At 35.7% G+C, this 20,108-nt stretch overlaps 1 protein-coding gene and 1 long non-coding RNA gene across 5 annotated transcripts in view; one reads left to right on the top strand and one right to left on the bottom strand.

Annotated features, from left to right (window-relative positions):
- Positions 1-2,569, top strand: part of LOC110260190 — a 56,237-nt gene extending 53,668 nt beyond the window's left edge. For all 3 annotated transcript variants that reach the window (XR_002343037.1, XR_002343038.1, XR_002343036.1), the window contains one exon: positions 2,171-2,569. This is a non-coding gene — a long non-coding RNA (uncharacterized LOC110260190). The remainder of the gene's footprint in view (positions 1-2,170) is intronic.
- The window catches only part of TRDN (triadin), a 386,702-nt gene that overhangs the window by 264,628 nt on the left and 101,966 nt on the right, over positions 1-20,108 (bottom strand). For both annotated transcript variants that reach the window (XM_021088731.1, XM_021088725.1), the window contains exons 6-7: positions 11,064-11,117; positions 7,538-7,597 (exon numbers count right to left, since the gene is read on the bottom strand). In XM_021088731.1, coding sequence (XP_020944390.1) covers positions 7,538-7,597; positions 11,064-11,117 — 114 coding nt within the window. The remainder of the gene's footprint in view (positions 1-7,537; positions 7,598-11,063; positions 11,118-20,108) is intronic.

Raw genomic sequence — 20,108 nt, 5'->3', positions numbered from 1 at the left:
AGATATTGATGCTCTGTTAAGGATGGAGAGATATTTCTATGATCAAATAAATTCAGAAACACTAAGCTAAACTGGTTTCTTTACTATGAAATTTCTTAAATCCAAAACATATTAAGAATCTTCAAGGAGAAGGTTATGCTATCAACTATTTCCCAAAGTTACCTGACCATAAATTCTCATAGGAAAATCACCCAATATTCCACAAACTTCTAACATCTTTGTGGCTTCTGTGACTACAACCAATTGGGGGTTTTCTTCCTCTCCCTTTAAACCTTTTCTAAATTTCCTATGCTGGTTTCTGCTATGACTTTAAATCAGCATCATTCCAAAACCCCACACCAATATATTTATTAGTTTTTGCCTAAAGAGAAAGTTCCTCTGAGATGGCCAACAGCACCTCAGACTCGTACAACTCATATATACATATAACCTAACATACCCTTCCAGAGAGCCTGTTATGGCCTGGACTCGAAGCTGGTTGCCAGAGTTCTAAAGATAAGATAATATTGCTATCTGAGGAAAGTTGAGTACAGGATTTTAAAACCCTGTAATATCTGGCTTCATCCACTATCAGTATTTTTCCTACAGTGTGGAAAAACCTCCAATAGATTACATTTTTTTTAAGAATGTCTCATGTATTTTCCATGTATTTTCCAGGCTGTTTTTTTATTTTTAATATTTTCCACACATATAAATCCCTTTGTACATAATCGTTGTCCACATATCTGTCTTTTCTATCAGACAGAGAGCAACTTGAGGATAGGAACTATGCTATTCATTTTTATAGCATCATAACATCTATATCAGAATGCTTATTTCAGAGAAAGCAAAGAATAATTGTTTGCGAATGAATAATTTTGATCAAGAAAACAACTGAAATTCTCTTGTGGCACAGCCAGTTAAGTGGCTCCAGCATTGTTACTGCAGTGACTTGGGTTGCTGCTATGGTACAGGCTCAATCCCAGGCCCAGGAATTTTCACATATTGTGAGCATGGCCAAAAAATAAATAAATAAATAAAACAATAAATGTTTAACCATATTCATATCATGTGTAAAATATAGTGACATAGAGACTGCATGTGTAGATATGTGTTTAGGAATGGACTTGACAAAACCTGGAAAATTTGCTGACTGGTTTTTTGTTTATACCTTTTTTGTGTGTGATTGTTATTTTGGTTACCCTATTCACATCTTACAGGTAGAAGGTGATTTAACCATAGCTTTGTACTATGAAATTAAAGATATGTGAAACTGAGACATACCTTTAGTGCCATTATAATTTATAAGTGAGCAAAGGTAATTTTCTTAAACAAAGACTGCATCTAAAACCAATTCATTTTATCACTTTTTAAAAATATTAAATAATTAAAAATTCCCTATTTATTGTTAGATATTTTCAGTTGATCTTCATCTTTGAAACAGATAATACTGTCTCACCTTAAAAGCAAAAATGGATGAGAATTCAACAACAATGTGCATATAATGTAAAAAATACCATAAAGCAACACCCAAATTTATTTTTATCAAACTGGGTAGGTGTTCTCAAATATTGTGCCAAAATACTTTTCCTGATTTTTCTCAAAAATAATTTGAATGACATTTGCACTTAGGATTCATTATGGAACAAAAAAGTAAAAAATATTGTCATGTTCAAATCACCCAGCTCAATTTGGGAAGACACTTAATTTATGATTTCTGTCAAATATAAAACAAAATGGTCTTATCAAAGGAATAACATTAGCATAATCAATCTAATTTTGGAATTAGCAATACCCACTAGTATCTATACCAGAATCAAAATGTCTTCAGTCAAGGTACGGAAACCACATTACCCAATTACTAACATACTATAAATTTTTGGAGTTAGGAAATAATCCATTTCAACTTTCATTCATTAAAGAACTGCCAACTGCTTAACTTTTTTCTCTCCCTCTCTCACTTACATTCTTATATTCTAATTTAAATATCTGTGATTTTTGGCAGGCCAGGCTGCCTCAAGATGGCCCCCAATGATTGCCACCTTCTGGTATCCATACCCTTGTATAATCCTCTCCCCTGGAACATGGGCTGGCTTAGGAATTTGCTGCTAACCAACAGTATGTGGTTTCCATGATTAGTTTATACAAAATTGGTATTTCTGTCTTGCTAGCTGATTCTCTCCCTTGCTAGGTTTGATGAAGCCAGCAATCATATTAGTGAAGACTCATCTGGCAAGAACTGAGGATGGCCTCCTGCCAACAGCCAGAAAGAACTGAGACTCTCATTCACCAAACCATGAGGAGCTGAATCTTGTCAACAATCATTTAAATGAACTTGGAAGTAGTCCTTCCCCAGCTGAGCCTTCAGATGGGACTGCAGCCCTGTCCAACACATTGATGGCAGTCTTGTGAGAATATTAAGAGCAGAAGACTGAGCTAATCCATGCCCAGATTCTTGGCCTACAGAGACTGTGAGATAATAAATGTGTGCTGACTTAAGTCTCTAAATTTGTGGTAAAATTTTACACATCAAGAAATCACTAATTAGGTATTAAATAAATATTTGTTAAATAAATGATTAATACCTGAAGAATTTTATTATCTTTGGAAAGAATACTTTATTTATACACAGTTCACTTGGGGTTTTGTCTTAGCCCAATTACATACTAGAGTTTTATAATCTGGCCAAATTGTTTTCTCTCTCTGGAGGTAAGTTTCTTCATCTGTTAAATTAGGTAATTAATTGGGATAATCTCTAACTAACATCCTTACTAGCTTTAAGTTTCAATTCATCCATTTTAACTTCAATAAAATACTTGGTTAGCTCATGAAAAAACTTAGTAAACAATATATTTCCCTCAGATACCTAATTATTTTACACTGTGTATATAAACACATGAAACTTTGAAAATAGATTGAAATTTTTATCTAAATGCTAGTCTTTTGAAAATACTACATTGAGATTACTAATATATATATGGAGTTCTCGTCATGGCACAGTGGATTACGAATCCAACTAGGAACCATGAGGTTGTGGGTTCAATCCCTGGCCCTGCTCAGTGGGTTAACGATCCGGCATGGCTGTGGGCTGTGCTGTAGGTCACAGACGTGGCTCGGATCCTGCATTGCTGTGGCTCTGGCATAGGCCAGTGGCTACAGATCCAATTAGACCCCTAGCCTGGGAACCTCCATAAGCCGCGGGAGTGGCCCTAGAAAAGTCAAAAAGACAAAAAAATAAAATAAAATATAAAATAAAATAAAATATAGCAATCACAAAAAACCTATATTTTAAAATATGAAGAGGGAGGAGGAAGTTAAATGGATGAGTAAGAGGACAGAGAACTCACCTGTCCCACAAACACATCAAAAATACATGTACATGTGAGCAATTCTCATTGAAAACAAATGGGAAACTGGCAGGGAGACTCTTTTTACAACCAAGGCTGTGAAGAAAGATCCACATGAAATCAGGTAGGAAGGGAAGGGAAGCAATTAGGTCAAGACCTACACTTCTAGGAGGGGGCACAGAAGAGGACACTGGCTGGGAGATTCCCTGCTGGGGAATGAGCAGTTTGAAACATATATTGGCCACCTCTGTCCTGGGGTCTGACACCAGGAGTATGAGTTTCCCTAGCTGGTTTGAAAACCAGTGGGACTGAGAGCAGGGCTGTAAGAAACCTAGATTCTGCTTGGAAGGACCACATACATGCTTGCTTGCTTCTAAAATAAAACAGAGGAAGCAGATTGAACTGCCCAGGATTCTAGCTGGTTTCCAGCAACCTCCCCAGCTTGTGCTCCAGCCTAAGATGAGCACCTGCTCTGACCATGCTTGCTCTGCAGTGCAGTTCCACACCAGGGCAAAGGCTGAGAATGCAGTTATAAAGGATAGAGCTGGCTCATCTGAATGGGGTAAGGACAGGCATTACAGGCACTTATGGAGGCAGCAGAAAAAGAATGGACCAGAATTCTGACTGGTGCTAGGACTACTCCAATTCATACCCTGAACAATGCTGAGCACATACTCCAGCCCTTTTTGCTCTAGCACTGCTCCATTCTGGGCTGAAGGTGCCAGTGCTGGAAAGGAGAACATACAGTCAGAGGAAACAGAGCCAACTCAGTCCCAAATATCAGGGCTTCTCCACCAGTAACTTGGGGCCTGATCATGCCCCCAGTAGCATGGTGCCAGCCAATGCACAGAGGAGAAGACAGGCTCACATCTGACTCTGGCCCTAGACCCTCCATCTCCAGCCCCACATCCTATCATGGTAAGAGCTTCTGGTACATCATGGGGAAAGATAAGACTCATGTTCACATAAGATCCAGCCCTCCCACCAAAGCCATAGGGCACATACAGTCTAAAAATACACTCCCACACAAGGACATCCCTTCAAGACTGGGATAGCTAGCTGTTTCACCTAACTTTAGAGAGACAGAGAAAGTTAAACAAAATGAGAAGACATGGGAATTTGTTTTAAATGAAAGAATAAGAAAAAATCTCTAAACAACTAATAAATCAGAGATAAATAGTACCAGCTAAAGAGTTCAAAGCATTAGTAATAAGAATGCTAACTGAATTAGTGAAAAGAATAGATGAACACCATGATAATTTTCACAAGTAACTAGAAAGTATAAAAAGAACCAATCAGAACTGAAGAATAAGTGAAATGAAAAACACTAGAAGGAATTAACAACTGTTGAGGCGATACAGAAGAACACGTAAGTGATCTGGGAAATAATTGCAATCACCCAATTAGAATAGCAACAAGAAAAAAATTTTTAATGAGGATAGTTTAAGGGAGTTCTGAGACCACATTGAGCATACCAACATTCACATTATATGGGTTCTAAAAGGAGAAGAGAGAGAGAAAAGGGTCAAAAATGTATTTGAGGACACTATGGCTGAAAACTTCCTGAATCTGAAGAAGGACATCAGATATTCAGCTACAGGAAGTACAGAGGATCTCAAACAAGATGAACCCAAACAAACCCACACCAAGACATAATTAAAATGAAAAATGTTAAAGATAAAAAGAAAATTCTAAAGGCAGTAAGAGAAAAACAAAGAGTCATATACAAGGGAATACCTATAAGGCTTTTTTCTGCAGAAATTTTGCAGGCCAGAAGAGAATGGCCTGATATATCCAAAGTGCTGAAAGTGAAAAACCTACAACCTAGAATAGTCTATCTAGCAAGATTATCACTTAGAAATGAAGGAGAGATACAGAACTTTTCAGTAAAGCAAAAACTAAAACAGTTCAAAACTGAGCAAGCCCTAAAAGAAGTGTTAAAGGGCCTTCCCTAAGTGGAAAAGAAAAAGCTAACAGGAAATAATAATCTGTAGGAAAGGAAAAATCCCACTAATAAAGGCAAATATATAGGAAAGGCTGTGGATCCACCACTTACATAAGCTAGTACAAAGATTAAAAGACAAAAAAATTATAAAATCAATTCTAACTATAATAAACGGTTAAGGTATAAACATGATGTAAAATATAACATCAAAGAGACAAAATATGGGGGATTCGCAGATACAGAGGACAAATTAAAGGTTATCAGGAGGAGGGGCAAGATAGTGGTAAGGGAGTAAGAAGTACAAACTATTATGTATAAAATAAATAAGCTATATGGATATTACATACAACACAGGAATACAGACAATATTTTATAATAATTTTAAATGGAGCATAATCTATGAAAATTCTGAATCATTGTACACTTGAAACTAATATTTTAAATCAACAATACCTCAATAAAAAAGTATAAAATTAAAAAATATATATAAAAATATAAAAAATACAAATATTGTATGATATCACTTATAAATGGAATCTAAAAAATAATACAAATGAACTTATTTACAAAACAGAAATAGATTCATAGGGATAGAAAACAAACAATAGTTACCAATAGGGAAGGGAGAGGAGGGATAAATTAGGAGTATGAGTTTAACAGATACACACAACTGAATATAAGCCAGATAAACGACTATTTACAGTATAGCACAGGGAACTATAGTCAATATCTTATAATAACCTATAATGGAAAAGAATTGGAAAAAATTATCTATAGATATTTAACTGAATTGCTTTGCTGTACATCTAAAACTCACACAATTATACTTCCATAATGTATATATACACATAAATAAAATATGAGGAAGAAATTTAAATTTAGTAGATAAGACTGAACAATCAGAATCTATACTTTTCTAACATCAAACAACTTGTTGATGAATTAAAAATAATGCAGTCTTATAAAGTTTATAACGTTACATTGATATTCTAACTGATTTTTTTTGATGTATCATCCAGACAGGTTAGGCCCTCAATGGTTTAAAATACTGATTGATGTGAATGCATTACCCTTCTGGAAAAAAAGAAATCCTCACTTTAGTGCTATAAAATTAAACTCAAGGAGTAATACTGGCCAAAACTGTAAACCAGATATGTTGTACTGGTTTCTTATTGGTATTGTAACTACTGTTAGGTTCATCCCGGGAAAAACAAGACTTAGCTCTAGGCTCTCGCCCAGCTCCTGGAGAGACATGACTAAGACGTGACTAAGTCTTCCTGAAATCATGTGATCCAATCTTAAAGACTACCTCACCCAGGAGAATGTCTAAACTTCTGATCATATCCTACTAACAATTCTCCCAAACTGATTGGTCTATTCCTTTTCACCCTAATTACATAAGAAATGGCCAATCAGCTTCCACACAGAAACCCCCTTTTCTTGGCACTCACACATAACCTCCCTCCTTGAACGGCTGGCTGCTGACCTTGCTTTGTGAGTCAGCCTGGCAGTATCCCTACTAATGAAGTCTTTTATGCATGAACTCCGGTCTTGTGGTCTTGTCCTTTCGGCCGACCTTACAACTACCACATACTTAGCTGCTTAGCCCAACAACCATTTAATATCTCCTAGTTTTCTGATTCAAAAGTCTTACACAATGTGTCTCAAATGGGTTTTCTGCTTAGGGTCCACAATGCTAAAATCAAGCTGTTGATAGGCCTGCATTTCTTACTAGATGCTCTGGGGAAGAGTTGGCTTCCACACTCATTCAACATAATGGCAGATTCATTCCCTTCTAATGCTCTCCATGTGCCTCCCTCAATTTTCAAGCCAGTAATGGAAGGGCAAGTCCTTTTCACATTTCAAATCTTTATTTTTCTTATGCCATTTCTCTATGCTTTTAAAGGTTCATGAGATTACACTGAGCCCACCTGGATAATCCAGGATAATCTCCGTATTTTAGCTTCACCTTAACTACTTCTGCAAACTCCTTTTTGTCAGGTAATATAGCCAAGGGGATGACGGCAGGGGTAAAGGTCACGGGGGCCAAAATTGTGCCCACCACATTTGGGCCAGTTCTTCATTTTTGTCTCACATTTGGTGATGCTCTATTATTTAAAGTATTCGGATTTATTATTCTTTTAGATATTCAATTTTAAATGTAAGGCTAAATTAATTTACACATAAAGGAAATGTTGAATGCATACAATCATCCAGCTATCTCTTGTCCAAAATATAATCTTTTAAAGTAAAACATGTGATTTACCTTTTGCCACTGTCTTTGTTTCTGGTTTTTCTTTTTTCTCAATTTTTTCCTTGTGAGTTGCTTAAACAGAAAATTTTATATTATTAAACATTTTTAACAGATTTCAAGAGCAAGCTTTTTCTTGACCTCAATTTATAGCCAACAAAATCATAAACTAGTTTGAAGATTGATGACACTAATGAGCCAAATTCAGGAATAAAAAATTACAAATTTAATTACAACTGTATAAAACTTAATTTAAAAGCCTTGGCATTAATACTTAGAAAGTATATTGAAAGCTAGTCTCACCCTCCTGTTGAAAGTTATCATTCTAAATAGAATTTTAGAATAATAGTTTTCAGGAAAGACAAAATGAGAGAGTAATTTTAAAAGAATTTGTCAAAAGACACTTCATTTTATCAGGAGGAAGCACTGTCTTTTCAATTAAAAGAAATAATTAAATCAGGATCAGATCTTTGATTAAGAACAATATTCGCACAACTGATGTTTAGGAACAGTTTCTCAGTATGAGGAACTGCCTTATGCACTGAGAAAATATTTAGCTCCCCTGGTCCCTGCTTACTAAATGGCCTTCACTCCGATGACATTTTAACAACCAAAATTTTTCCAAATACTCCCTAAAGGACAGGGTTTTTGGTTGAGAACCACCAACAGGATATAAAGCAATCATCAAAAATTACTGATTGACAGGCACAACACCGTAAATCAACTATACTTAAATTTAAAAAAATTTAAATAAAAAATTAAATTAAAAATTACTGATCAAACACAGCTTTTTAACTGAACATTATTTGACATGATACCTGAAACATTATACCTTCTTATTGCTTATGTAATAAATAAAACAATATGGGTCTATCATACTGACTTCTACTTACATAGCCTAGTAAAATCTTATGTCTCTCAATGACTTAAGTAAAGGAGTTCTGAGAAGTACAACAGCATGGGTAGGTTATTCTTATATTTCAAATATATTAAACTGTGGTTAGGTATTTTCCCAAATTATCTTACATTTTTCAATATTTACATACTATTTATTAGAGAATAATAATGAGGGTTGAAGAAGTTGTAGAAAATTAAATCATAAAAGAACTTTTAATTAAAACAATTGGCTTAAAGAAAAAGCCAAATTATTAGAGTACAAAATTGGAGCCCCAATTATTTTCATCTCTCTAACTCTCTATATAATAAGAACATTAATGTCTGTCAATTTTATTTATGGAAGGAAAAAATGTACTTAAAAATCTGTATTTTAAAATTGTTCTGTTAAAAGATAGTCTATGAATGGTTTCCCCAAAATTTTGGAGAGATGATGCAAGTTTCATAGAAAGCTTAGAGCACAATTCCAGTTGCAGACCACGTGACCTTGGCAGCTGCAGAGTTATCCACAGAGCAGTTGCCTTCTCCTCCAGGGTTTCAGCCTTTCCTCCTCAGCCTGCTGCACAGTCATCTCCACTACCATTTGGGGTTATGGGTAACAACTTGTACAGTGTTAGCTTAAAGAACTCTACACCAAGCCAAGCAGGGGGTACCATTCAGTCAAGGTCATCAGGCTATAGTATAGCATCTTATAAAAAGCAAACTCCTTTAATTGGTATAGAATAAATAAAAGGACATGATTAAGCATTTTGTTTCTGCTCTTTGATGTGCACAAATTTCCTTCAAATGTATAATTTAGGGGCAACAAATTCTCAGTGATTTTTTTAATGAAAAATATTCAACCATGGTCAAGGTTGAAAAAAAACAAGAAATATAAATTATTTTATTAGGTCAAGAGTCCACAGAACCTGATGCCAATAACTCTATATAAGTCTATACCAGGTAGGAAATGGAAGCTGTTTCTAAAATAAAGAAGATGGCTGCATTGAAATTCATAAATATGATCACAAAGTAAACATTATAAAATAACTATTTCATTCAAATTTTCAAATGTGATTTTAGAATAAAGAATGGGGAGTTCCCATCATGGCTCAGTGGAAATGAATCTGACTAGTATCCATGAGGATGCAGGTTTGATCCCCGGCCTCACTCAGTGAGTTAAGGAGCCAGCATTGCCATGAGCTGTGGTATAGGTCACAGACATGGCTTGGATATGGTATGGCTGTGGCTGTGGTATAGGCCAGCAGCTACATCTCTGTTTTAATCACTAGCCTTGGAACCTCAATATGCCATGGGTGCAGCCCAAAAAAGACAAAAAGAAAAAGAAGAAGAATGAAACACATTTCAACTGATCTGATTCCTGAGCATTGTAAAACATTCTAGCTATATGAAATGTTTTACAATTAAGACAGGCTACGTATATTGTGGACACATAAATCAGCTGAAATCTAGCTTAAATAGCCTAGACATGATCCATTCTAAAACAAGAGAAAAATTTAGAGTTTTATTTTACATCATACATCAAAATAAATTTTGGATGAATGAAAGTTAAGTGTGAAATATGAACCCAATTTTTTTAATGTGAGGAATATTAGTAATTATTGAATTAATCTTCAGATGAAGACTCAAGAGCAGAAACACCAAAAGAAAACAACATACCTAGCCATATAAAAATTCAAGAATCAAAATACACTCATGCATATCGCATATTTGTACTCGCACATGTTTATTCACACAGACAGAAACCCTTACATTAACTACAAAACTAAAATATATTTGTAAACATAATAGACCAGGGACATATACTTAAATGACACATACACATACCATCAGGAGAAATGGACATTGACTGTGAACAGTTACACAAGAAACGTGTATCACTAAAAAAATCACATTCTTCAACCCGCAAATAACAAGCAATTAAAAGATATAATGGAAGAAAATACCTCCATTTAAATACTACGCAACTTTTTTAAAGGAATGAAAGAAATATCTATTTACTGATATGGAAAGATCTTTAGGATATATTGTTTAATAAAGCCAGAACATAAAACATTTTAAATTTTGTGTAAAGACAGGGAGACACAACAATGCATAATGAAATCTGAAAAGATGCATTAAAAAGCTCATAAAAGTGCTTTACTGTGTGTATATGGGAGTTGATGAAATAGGATCAGAGGGTAGAAGCAAGGCAGTTTGAAGCTGTCATAAGGTATCTTCATGTGTTAAACAATAAGTGTGCATTGCCTATGCTAAACAAACAAATAACCCACTCCCCAAAATTTTATAAAGTCCAGTCTAGTAGGTAATCAAAGATTGCAAGCTAAAATAATGAAGTACACTTTCTTACCTGTTAAATTGGCAATTATTTTCTGAAATAATATCCTCATTGTTAGCTAAGCAATCTCAAAACTGCCAGGGGAGAAATTGATATATTTCTAGAAAGTAAATTAGTAACAGAGTTCAAGGAAGTCTTAAGTATTTTATTCCTTCAACCCAGAAATTATTCTTTTCAGATTCAATTCTAAGGAAAATTATCATAATTTTAAAAATAAATTAATTATCATCTAAAATCTGATATAAAGGAAAAAAGGGTCATACAGGGAGAGACCAATGTGTAAAAACAGCAATAAGAATTACTCCATACCTTTCTTTTCAGGTTTTTCTTTTTCTTTTGCTTTGTCTTTTTCTCTGTGTGTAACTGGAAAGAAACAGACATTTTTTCATTTAAAAAAAGAGAATGAATGATGAGAAGATCACATGGCAGTCTTTAAGGTCAAAAACTTAATCTAATGCCTTTGGAAATCTTTCTTTAACTACCATGAGGTTTTATATAGGTTTAAACAATAAGATAATTATAGATATTTTAAATTGCTATTTTTACTTTATAATCAAGGACAAACTTATCCAAAAGCAGGTTTGGTTACAAGGAATACCCTTCAGCTTTTCCAAATCTTTACCTTCAATTTAATGAGTTGGAAAGTTTTTAAAAATATGCCATGCTATATGGCAAAGAAGTACAGCTCAATATTGGAGAAAAACCAAAAATATGAAGACAAAAATACAGAGGTAATCTTCTGAATCTGAAGCAAAGAACGCTCAACCTAGGTAGTATATACTAATCTCCTACAGAAAAATTCCATGCTAAAAGTTTTTGAAAATACAGTAGGATAAGACAAGGATGACACGAAATTCTTTTCAAATAAACAAAATTTAATTCAATATGAGCTATGATTCAATTAATTAATATAGGAGGTCTCAAATTTAAGTCATATAATCATAACTCCTATTTATGGCACCTCCGATTCCAAGACAGAAACTTGCAACTCATCCAGGATTAATTTTATATTTTTCATTTTTGTTCATTTGCCAAGTTTTTTCAGCCCTTTCTTTTTAACATTCATTTTACCTCTTTTCTTTTTTTGTTTGTTTGTTTTGGGCTGTGTCTACAGCATAAAGAAATTCCCTGGCCAGGGATGGAACCCGCACCACAAGACCCAAGCCACTGCAGACACAATACTGGTTACTTAACCCACTGCATCACAAGAGAAGTTCCTTGACCATCTTTTATGTAATATTACATTCCCCACCTATCATTTATTTACACAAAACTATAGGAAGAGAATCAGCTATGTGCTAAAGACTTCACTAGACAAGACAGACTTCATCCTTGATGTCAACAAGCTAATGGATGATGGATGCTAAACAAATAATTACAAAGGTAATTGCTATGAAGAAAATACTCAGGTGGCCTGTCAATGTACAAAATGAGATCTAATCTAGTCTGTGTGCTTAGGGAAGGTCCTTTGACAGAAATGACACTTAAGGTTGTGAAAAATGAGGACAAATTAACTTAGGGAATGGGAAGGAGAAAGGGAAAAGAGACTGTTTTAAAAGTTGGACTATGACGTCCTTCTTGGGCATATTATTATTATAAATTTTATTCAGTAATATTCTGAGTAGTGTCTTAAACCCTTAAAGTTAGATTATTGGAGTAGCCTTTCTAAAATAAAAATCTGATTATACCTTTGACTTCATACAAGTGTTAATATCTCCCTCATTGCTTAGCATGACATCTATCATAGGGCAGGCACTATATCAAACAGAAATGTTTTATTTTTCTAGTGATCTGACATTTGCTTATCAATCCAATCTTACCTATCAGGAATTTCCCCTTGACCTTTACATTCTAGTTATAACAAAATGCTTAGACTCCATAAACATACCATGTACACTCCTAATGCCTTTGCATCTCTGCCCCCTTATGACTTCCACCTAGAATTCCCATGCCCACATTTCCTCTGTTCCATGCAACCTTTCAGTCCCGGCTCTAATGCCTCTTCCTCTGTAAAGCGTTCCTTGATCTTGACTTATTTTATATGCCAGATGCTCCATGTGCATAATTCTAGCTTATCAATGAAGTAATAATACAATACTTGCTCATAAATCTGACTCCCCAGTAGGTGAACTCTCTTTGGGGCTAGGCCATATTATTTTATTTTTGTATCCTGGTTCATCACAGAGTGTCTGTCATATAGTGGACTCAAAATAGATATCTTGAACTAGAAAACTTCTAATACTGTAAGAAGAAAGATAATATAATATACAAGAATATTAGAATATTTATTATAAAATAAATATTTTCATCTTCTAATACAATTTTATTTATTTATGATGTGGTATAGGTATAATATACATTGTTTGCTTCCAATCATTTATATTTTTTTTACAATTTGTTAAATTTTCTTAAATAAATCCCACTGAGAAACAGAAAGAAAAAAAACATATATCATCTAGATATTATTTTACCTTTCCAGCTTCAACAGTTATTCGGGACTTTCTAAGTTACTGTGTTCAACATAAAAATCTCACAAAATAAGAGGACATCGGTACTCACACAAGACCACAAGTAGCTTATTTTGGTTCCTTTGGATCACTATTAATTAAACTGAAAACCAAAAGAAAATCTTGGCAAAAACAAAGCCTCTTTTTAAAATTTCTCTAGGGGAAAGGAAGTTTGCATGAGATAAGCTGTGCTTTCGGAACCCTGATTGGCAAGACCCCCAGGAGGAAACCTAATCTGTGTCTCTGCCTCTGTGAAGGACCAGACCTCAGCCACCTCGGACAGCTGCTTGTCCATTCCACTAAAGGATTTTCCAATTGACGTGTGCACAGGCATAAATGGGAGAATTAATAAGAAATCAAAAGAGCAAGGGGGCTGAATTCAGACTCAAATTAGCATATTAACGCCTTGTTCCCATTACTCTGGGGAAATATCTGGTTCCTCGAAGGGTAAGTTTTGATTTATAGACACAGTCCCACATGCTGGAATTTCATTATCCTCCTCAGAAATGGAACCATAGCACTGCTTAGTGAAACAGCTGGAATCATGTGCTCTAGGGAGTTGTTCAAAATGGCAGATAGCCACTGAAGTTTCTTGGATGAAAACTTCAAACTTTGGCAAGACTAACTTAAACATCAAGTTTTGCAATTGCTTTTATCAGAACAATGCAACCATTAATAAATGCCCTGAGTCACCCTAAAATAAAATTAAAAAAATAATAATTTGTTGCAACTACATTTGCTCATACCCCAGAAGTTCTTCTTTCAAAAAAGTATCTTCTTTGTCACCAGCTCTGTTTGGCAAGTTACGTCTTAGCTAGGACCGTTTTAGCTCAGGACGAAATAAGCTTGTTGCACCTGCTAGAGCTTAATTTGTTTGTCATCCTTATTTACAAGAAACAAAAGTCCCTTCGGCATGCTGATAATTAAAAACAAATGGAATACACCAGTTGGAATGGCCCTGATGTTTGGCATAAGAGTTGGCATGGACCTGCTGTTTCTGCAGTTGCTCAGACTCTGACCTTTCCCTGACCAGAACATTCAGCTCAACTCAACTCCAAAGTGCATCTCTCACCCTCCCATATGTTCCCTCTTCAGCACTCTGCCAGCTGTGCTCTGTGCTTTCACAGCTCGTGGCCTGGCAACTTACTGGGCAGGCTATGTCCTTTTCTGAAGTGCATGAGCGCTCACAGTGTACCTGACCCTGGGTCCTTCATGGGCAAAGCACTCCCAAGGGGCCAAGCAGCAGGCATTCAAGGCCAGGTTGTCAAAATACTTTGCTCATCTCTCTGCTCTTAGTTCAAAACTCAAAAGGTTAGGCATCAAAAGCTTTAAAGTACTGACAGATATAGACTACTATGTTCTTCAACTGATGTTTAGCAAGATAATTTAATTAACCAAAACTCTGGAGCTCATACTTGACTTCAGAGCTACTGGATAGGACTAGTTTTGAGTGCCTAAAGCAAAAGGAATCAGATAGATAGGCAAGTAACCATTATACCCTTGTGAAAAACTATGGGGAGCACTGTTACTTGTGATAGATTTTGCTAATTTTTATGTTAATTAATTTCTCTGTTTCTCAGATTTCTGGCATTTCTGTTGTGGGAGGTAGTAACACTGAAGTGGTCTATAAATTTTAAGTAGGTCAACATAATAAATGGCTTCATAAAATTCATATATTCCCATGTTTCAACTCACCATTTTTTATGAAAGAGTAAGATACACATTCATTTTAAACCTATTAAAAAAAATTCTTTAGCCACTACTAAACCAAAATGTAGATATACTCTTGGTTAGTGTGTGTCTTGGTGCATGTTTCTCTCTCTCTCTTTTCTTTGGCAATTTAAATTTGCCAAATTTCCATTCTATGTTAGACAAAATGATCTGCACACGTTAAATGATAATGATGAACTCAACAGAAAAGCATTTTGAGTAGAGAAAACTTCTCAAAGATTATATTAATCATTCTTCTTAAAGGAAGAATTTATCATTTTTATTTCAATATAAGCACATAATTTTAGAGCTGGTAGGAACCTAACAGATAAATTAGCCTAAACTTCTTTGTCCACAGATAAGAAAATACAGCCTCATAAGTGTCCATGGCAAAGCAGAATAAGAACATAGTTATTAGATTGCTAAACTAGTACTCTTCCCCCAGGATTAAGCTGCCTTGTCTATCCCAGGTCCCAGGCAGACTTGTTCTTATGAGCCAGTGTGCTGATTAGATTCTCCAAGCACGTTATCTACAATCTCTCCTACAATAATGCACACACTTCTTTTTCACAATATAATTACATTTATGTATTAAAGTGAGATTAGGCAAATTACTTAAAATTACAAAGCTCATCTGACATATATGCTTTCAATAACAGGATAGTTGTTTGTTTGTTTTTTTTTTTAATTCTAAAGGCTTAGTTTTACTCTCAAATCTGATTTAATTGTCTGAGCATTTCCCCTTCACCTGGGGCTACATGGCCATAGTCAGAACCCTAATCACTTCCTCACAAGTAAACAATCACCATGGAGGAGGAGACACCTAGCTTTGAGTAGAGCCTTCTGTTCTCGTTTTCCAGGTTGATCTTTCCTAGCAACGAAGGAGGAAAAGAAAATATATTTTGTACTTTATGGAGTCAATCAAGTACAGCGGAGAGAAGACAAAAATAAGTTTATACAACACTGGCTGACTAAATTAATCTGTGGACTTTGAGAGCATTTTCATTAAGGGCTCCAGGATATGTAGATACATTTTAATGTCCTGTCCTCTTTGGCTTTTGAGCTTAATCTTCAGTTAAATGCCTTGCTAGCCTGTGATTCCAGTCCTATAATTGTTTCTCAGAAACAATTCTAAACCGTCAATTGGGATGATGGGTCTCTATTAACCCTTTTAGAAAATGTTCCTCTGACTCTGTGCATGTGATATTGCTGTGGGTTGAACTGTGTTACGAAGAAAAGATATGTCGACATTCTCCCCTCCAGTACACCAGAATGTGAACTTAATTGGAAATATGGTTTTAACAGAGGTAATCATGTTGAGATGAGGTCTCTAGGGTGGGTCCTAATCCAATATGACTGGTGTCCTTAGGAAAAGGGTACATGGAGACAAATATGCACCACAAGAAGAGTCAGAGATGTACTGTTTGAAGATAAAGGTACAGGCTGGAGTGATTCATCTACAAGCCAGTGCATTTGCCAGCAAACTACTGAAGCTGGAAAAAGCATGCAGACTCTTCCGCACAGCCCTCTGAAGGAACCAGTCCTGCTGAAACCTTGGCTTTGGACTTCAAGCCTCTATAACTGTGGGACAATATATCTCTGTTATTTTAAACCACCCAGTTTTTGGTATTTTCTTATAGCAGCCCTAGGAAACTCATACTAACTCTAATCCCTGGGCCTCTTGTGTGTTCCTCTAACCAAGTTCCCACCTGGTTCCTTGATGACTGACTCCTGGCCTAGCTGTTATGTCTCCCATTTTAGGTTCCAGAGTCCACATCTAAAACTGAAACAAAGGCTCTGCCAGAAAACTGTGGTCAGACCTACCCAGCAACTGATGCAACCAGCTGTCTCCTCAAATGGCATCTCTTTGTGGAGTACTCACCACATAATGGTGAGACTGTGTATTTGTTCTATTTTTTTTTTTTTTTTTTTTTTTTTAAGATCCCGCGTTAGACTGTCTTATTTTTCTTTGTGTTCTTAGTGCCCAGGATGGTATTTGGCATAAAGTAAGTGCTGTGAATAAAATAACGTGAATTACTGCCTAATGGCGACAGCCAGTTTTTCTGTTTACCCTACCTGCCTTCCAGGACATCCCCATGCCTGTCAGCTGGCTCCCTCAGATGTTACTACATGCCATTCATCAGCTCACACTTCTACTGTGCAAATTTCCTCCCTGAGGACAGTTCTTCACCCAAACTCTGACAACCCAAGTGGATAGAGCAGACACCTATTGCTCTGAATGCTTAAAAGGCCCTCTTTTTGTCTAGGAGCCACCCTAGAGAGACAAAATTCCCTCATCTTATTATGTATGTATCACTGGATTCTAGCATTTTCTGTTTGGTGAGTACACTGACATGTTTAATAGTTAAATAGACACCTAATGTTATCTGAAACTAACAATGAAATTTGCAACTGGAAAAAAAAGGCAATATACAATAAAAAAGTAACCATGTGGAGGAAAAAGTGTGGAAAAGTAAAATATAAATCATTATTTTTCTCTGGATAATTGAGTTTGGATTGTTTTTTCTTTCTTTTTTGGCATTTTACAAATTGTCCAAATTAATATGTATTGCTTTAACCTATATTATTACATTATAAACTTATTGTGTTTCTAATTACATGTTACAGACAGTTTTAATATGGAGTTCACTATCAAATTCTTCAGCTGCCTCTGACCAAATTAATTTGAAATAACAATGGCCCAATTAAAGCTGCATAATTATATATATTTGAAAATAAACACAGAAATGTCAAAAGAAAAAGTTAACTATAGGAATCAAGTAGATAGTAACAAAATAGAGAAAATAAATGTTTTATTATTTCAATATATATTAAGTGTGTTTCATGTGTTTGGTACTTTGCTAGATGTTAGGATAATTTTTAATTTAACATAAGCACAAAAATTCAGAGCCTATAGGAATCTGAGAAACCACCGAGCCTGAAAGTCTTTGTTCATGGATAGGGAAACTCAGAATCATGTGTCAATGCCAACCTAGAACATATATGAAGACAAACACACTTCCGGCCCTTAGTGAGTTATAGCAATATTCCCACTAATAAAATTTGGTGTAAATGTGCTTTAAGTGATGAAGGCCAGGCTATAATAGTAGCATGGAGGAAGTACCTGAATGCCCACAGGGTGAGAGATGGCAAAGAAAGCCTATTTAAAGAACTGCCATTTCATATGAGAATCAAGGAAATGAGCAGAAGTCTGCCATGCAGCTACATAAGAAGGGCTAGATGGCCAGAGAGAACAGTGTATACAAAAGCATAGAGATATGAGACAGCAGAGGTGCTGGCTTAGGACTGCCCTGAAGTTCAGCCTGCCTATCACATGGGAGTGTCGGGGTCTGGAGTGTGGTAGTGAGAGGAGCAGGGAGGGAGTTGGGAATGGAGGGTGTTGATGAGGAAGTTGTAGAGTAGGGAAGGTAAGTGGTAGAGTGTACAAAGCTGAAAATTTGTAGGACTACCTATCAGTGGTCATATCATTAGGGCATTTTATGTCATGATGGAAAATGCGGCTGTGATACAAAAAGCACTGTAATGGCAACACATGGATTTAAGCATATGAGCACAATTAGCATGAATATCAGAGATTTATGCAGAGAAATCAGTTAAGAAGTGACTGTCATAATTAATTGGGAGATGACTGGGAGGGGATAGTAATGTGAGAGGAGAGGTGAGAAAAGACTGACATATAGTGAAAAGGGAGGATGACAAGGAGCCAAGCAGGAGTGGGCTTTGGTATTGAAGACCAACAAATCTACAGCAGAGACTACATAACTCAAATGCCTTCAGAGAGAAGGCAGATAAATGTCTACTCCAGCAGTGATAAGGGAGAATGGAGTGGGTACAGGCCCCACCTAAAGATGTCCAGGTGTATGTTGTCTGGTCAAAGAGAACCTCTATGGGATATATTTGAACCCTAGGCCAGGAGTTTAATTAACAGTATTCTAACCACAGCTATTCATTCGAAGAGGATGACTTGAACCCCAGCATCACCTTCCAAACATTAATGGAATAATATCCTTATTCCATTAATATCTGTACATGGATATCTTTTTAAAGCATGTCCAGATGAATCTAAAGTCCAGTCAGGGGTGAGTACCATCACTGGCCAAAACTATTCCTAGTGTTTCTGCTTGAATAACTTGAGCGAATGGTGATGTTAATTATTAGGACAAAGAACGCAGAGGGATGAAGTCCCCTGGTGGCCTAGTGGTTAAGAATTAAGTGTTACTGCCGTGGCTCAGGTTACACTGTGACTCTGGTTTAATCCCTGGCCCAGGAACTTCCGCATGCCACAAGCACATCCAAAAAAAAAAAAAAAAAAAATGATAATAATAATAATACAAAGGAATAAAGACATCTTGTACAACAGAAGTTAACATGGGCTTCAAAGTTAACATAGTTAACATAATTGAGTGAAAGAAGTCTGTTAGTCTCATGTTGTCAGATGAGAGGTGTGTAAGAGAGTCCAGAGATGTTCCACTTTGCAAATATCAAAATTAATTGACTACTTGGACTCCTAAATCAATCAAGTCTTAAATGAAATGCTAAGAATTATCCAATTTAAAAAATATTCAAGGTAGTCAGAACCTTCTCAAGTCCTTGATTTAAGGGATATGCACATTAAGTATAAATGTTTAGTGAGGAATTTATATTATCATATCTTAAAGAAATCACGGCACTGTCTTGGCCACACATAAACTTTGTTCTCTTTACAATGTGACTAAACTCTTCACACATCCTAGTCAGTAAAACAAACAAACATTTTGCATGCTAAGATAAACTCAAAATAACAGAATTATCCTGACCAGTTCTAGTCCCCCAAATGATGAAATATTGACTATTTTCCTTCAACCTGAATTTTCTAACAATAATGATTTTATGCAGAGATTTTCTGCTGTGCTGATATCTGAAGATTTTTAAAGATTTTTATGACAATGCTACAGTAAACTTGGCAAACTTTGCCATTCTGTGCTTCCTATCTTTAAATACTTATATTCTGTATTTAGCCATTAGTCTCTCTGCAATCTGACTGGCCTGCACTCTTGTAAAAGAGAAGCTTGGCGAAGTAGTCTAAATAATGCCACCCTAAAACATATCCACAACCTAATCCTTGGACCCTGTGAAT

This window comes from Sus scrofa, chromosome 1, assembly GCF_000003025.6.
Source record: "Sus scrofa isolate TJ Tabasco breed Duroc chromosome 1, Sscrofa11.1, whole genome shotgun sequence".
In the NCBI taxonomy this organism is placed as follows: domain Eukaryota; kingdom Metazoa; phylum Chordata; class Mammalia; order Artiodactyla; family Suidae; genus Sus; species Sus scrofa.
Note: the sequence above shows the minus strand (reverse complement) of the source record. Positions and strands in the feature narration are given on the sequence as shown.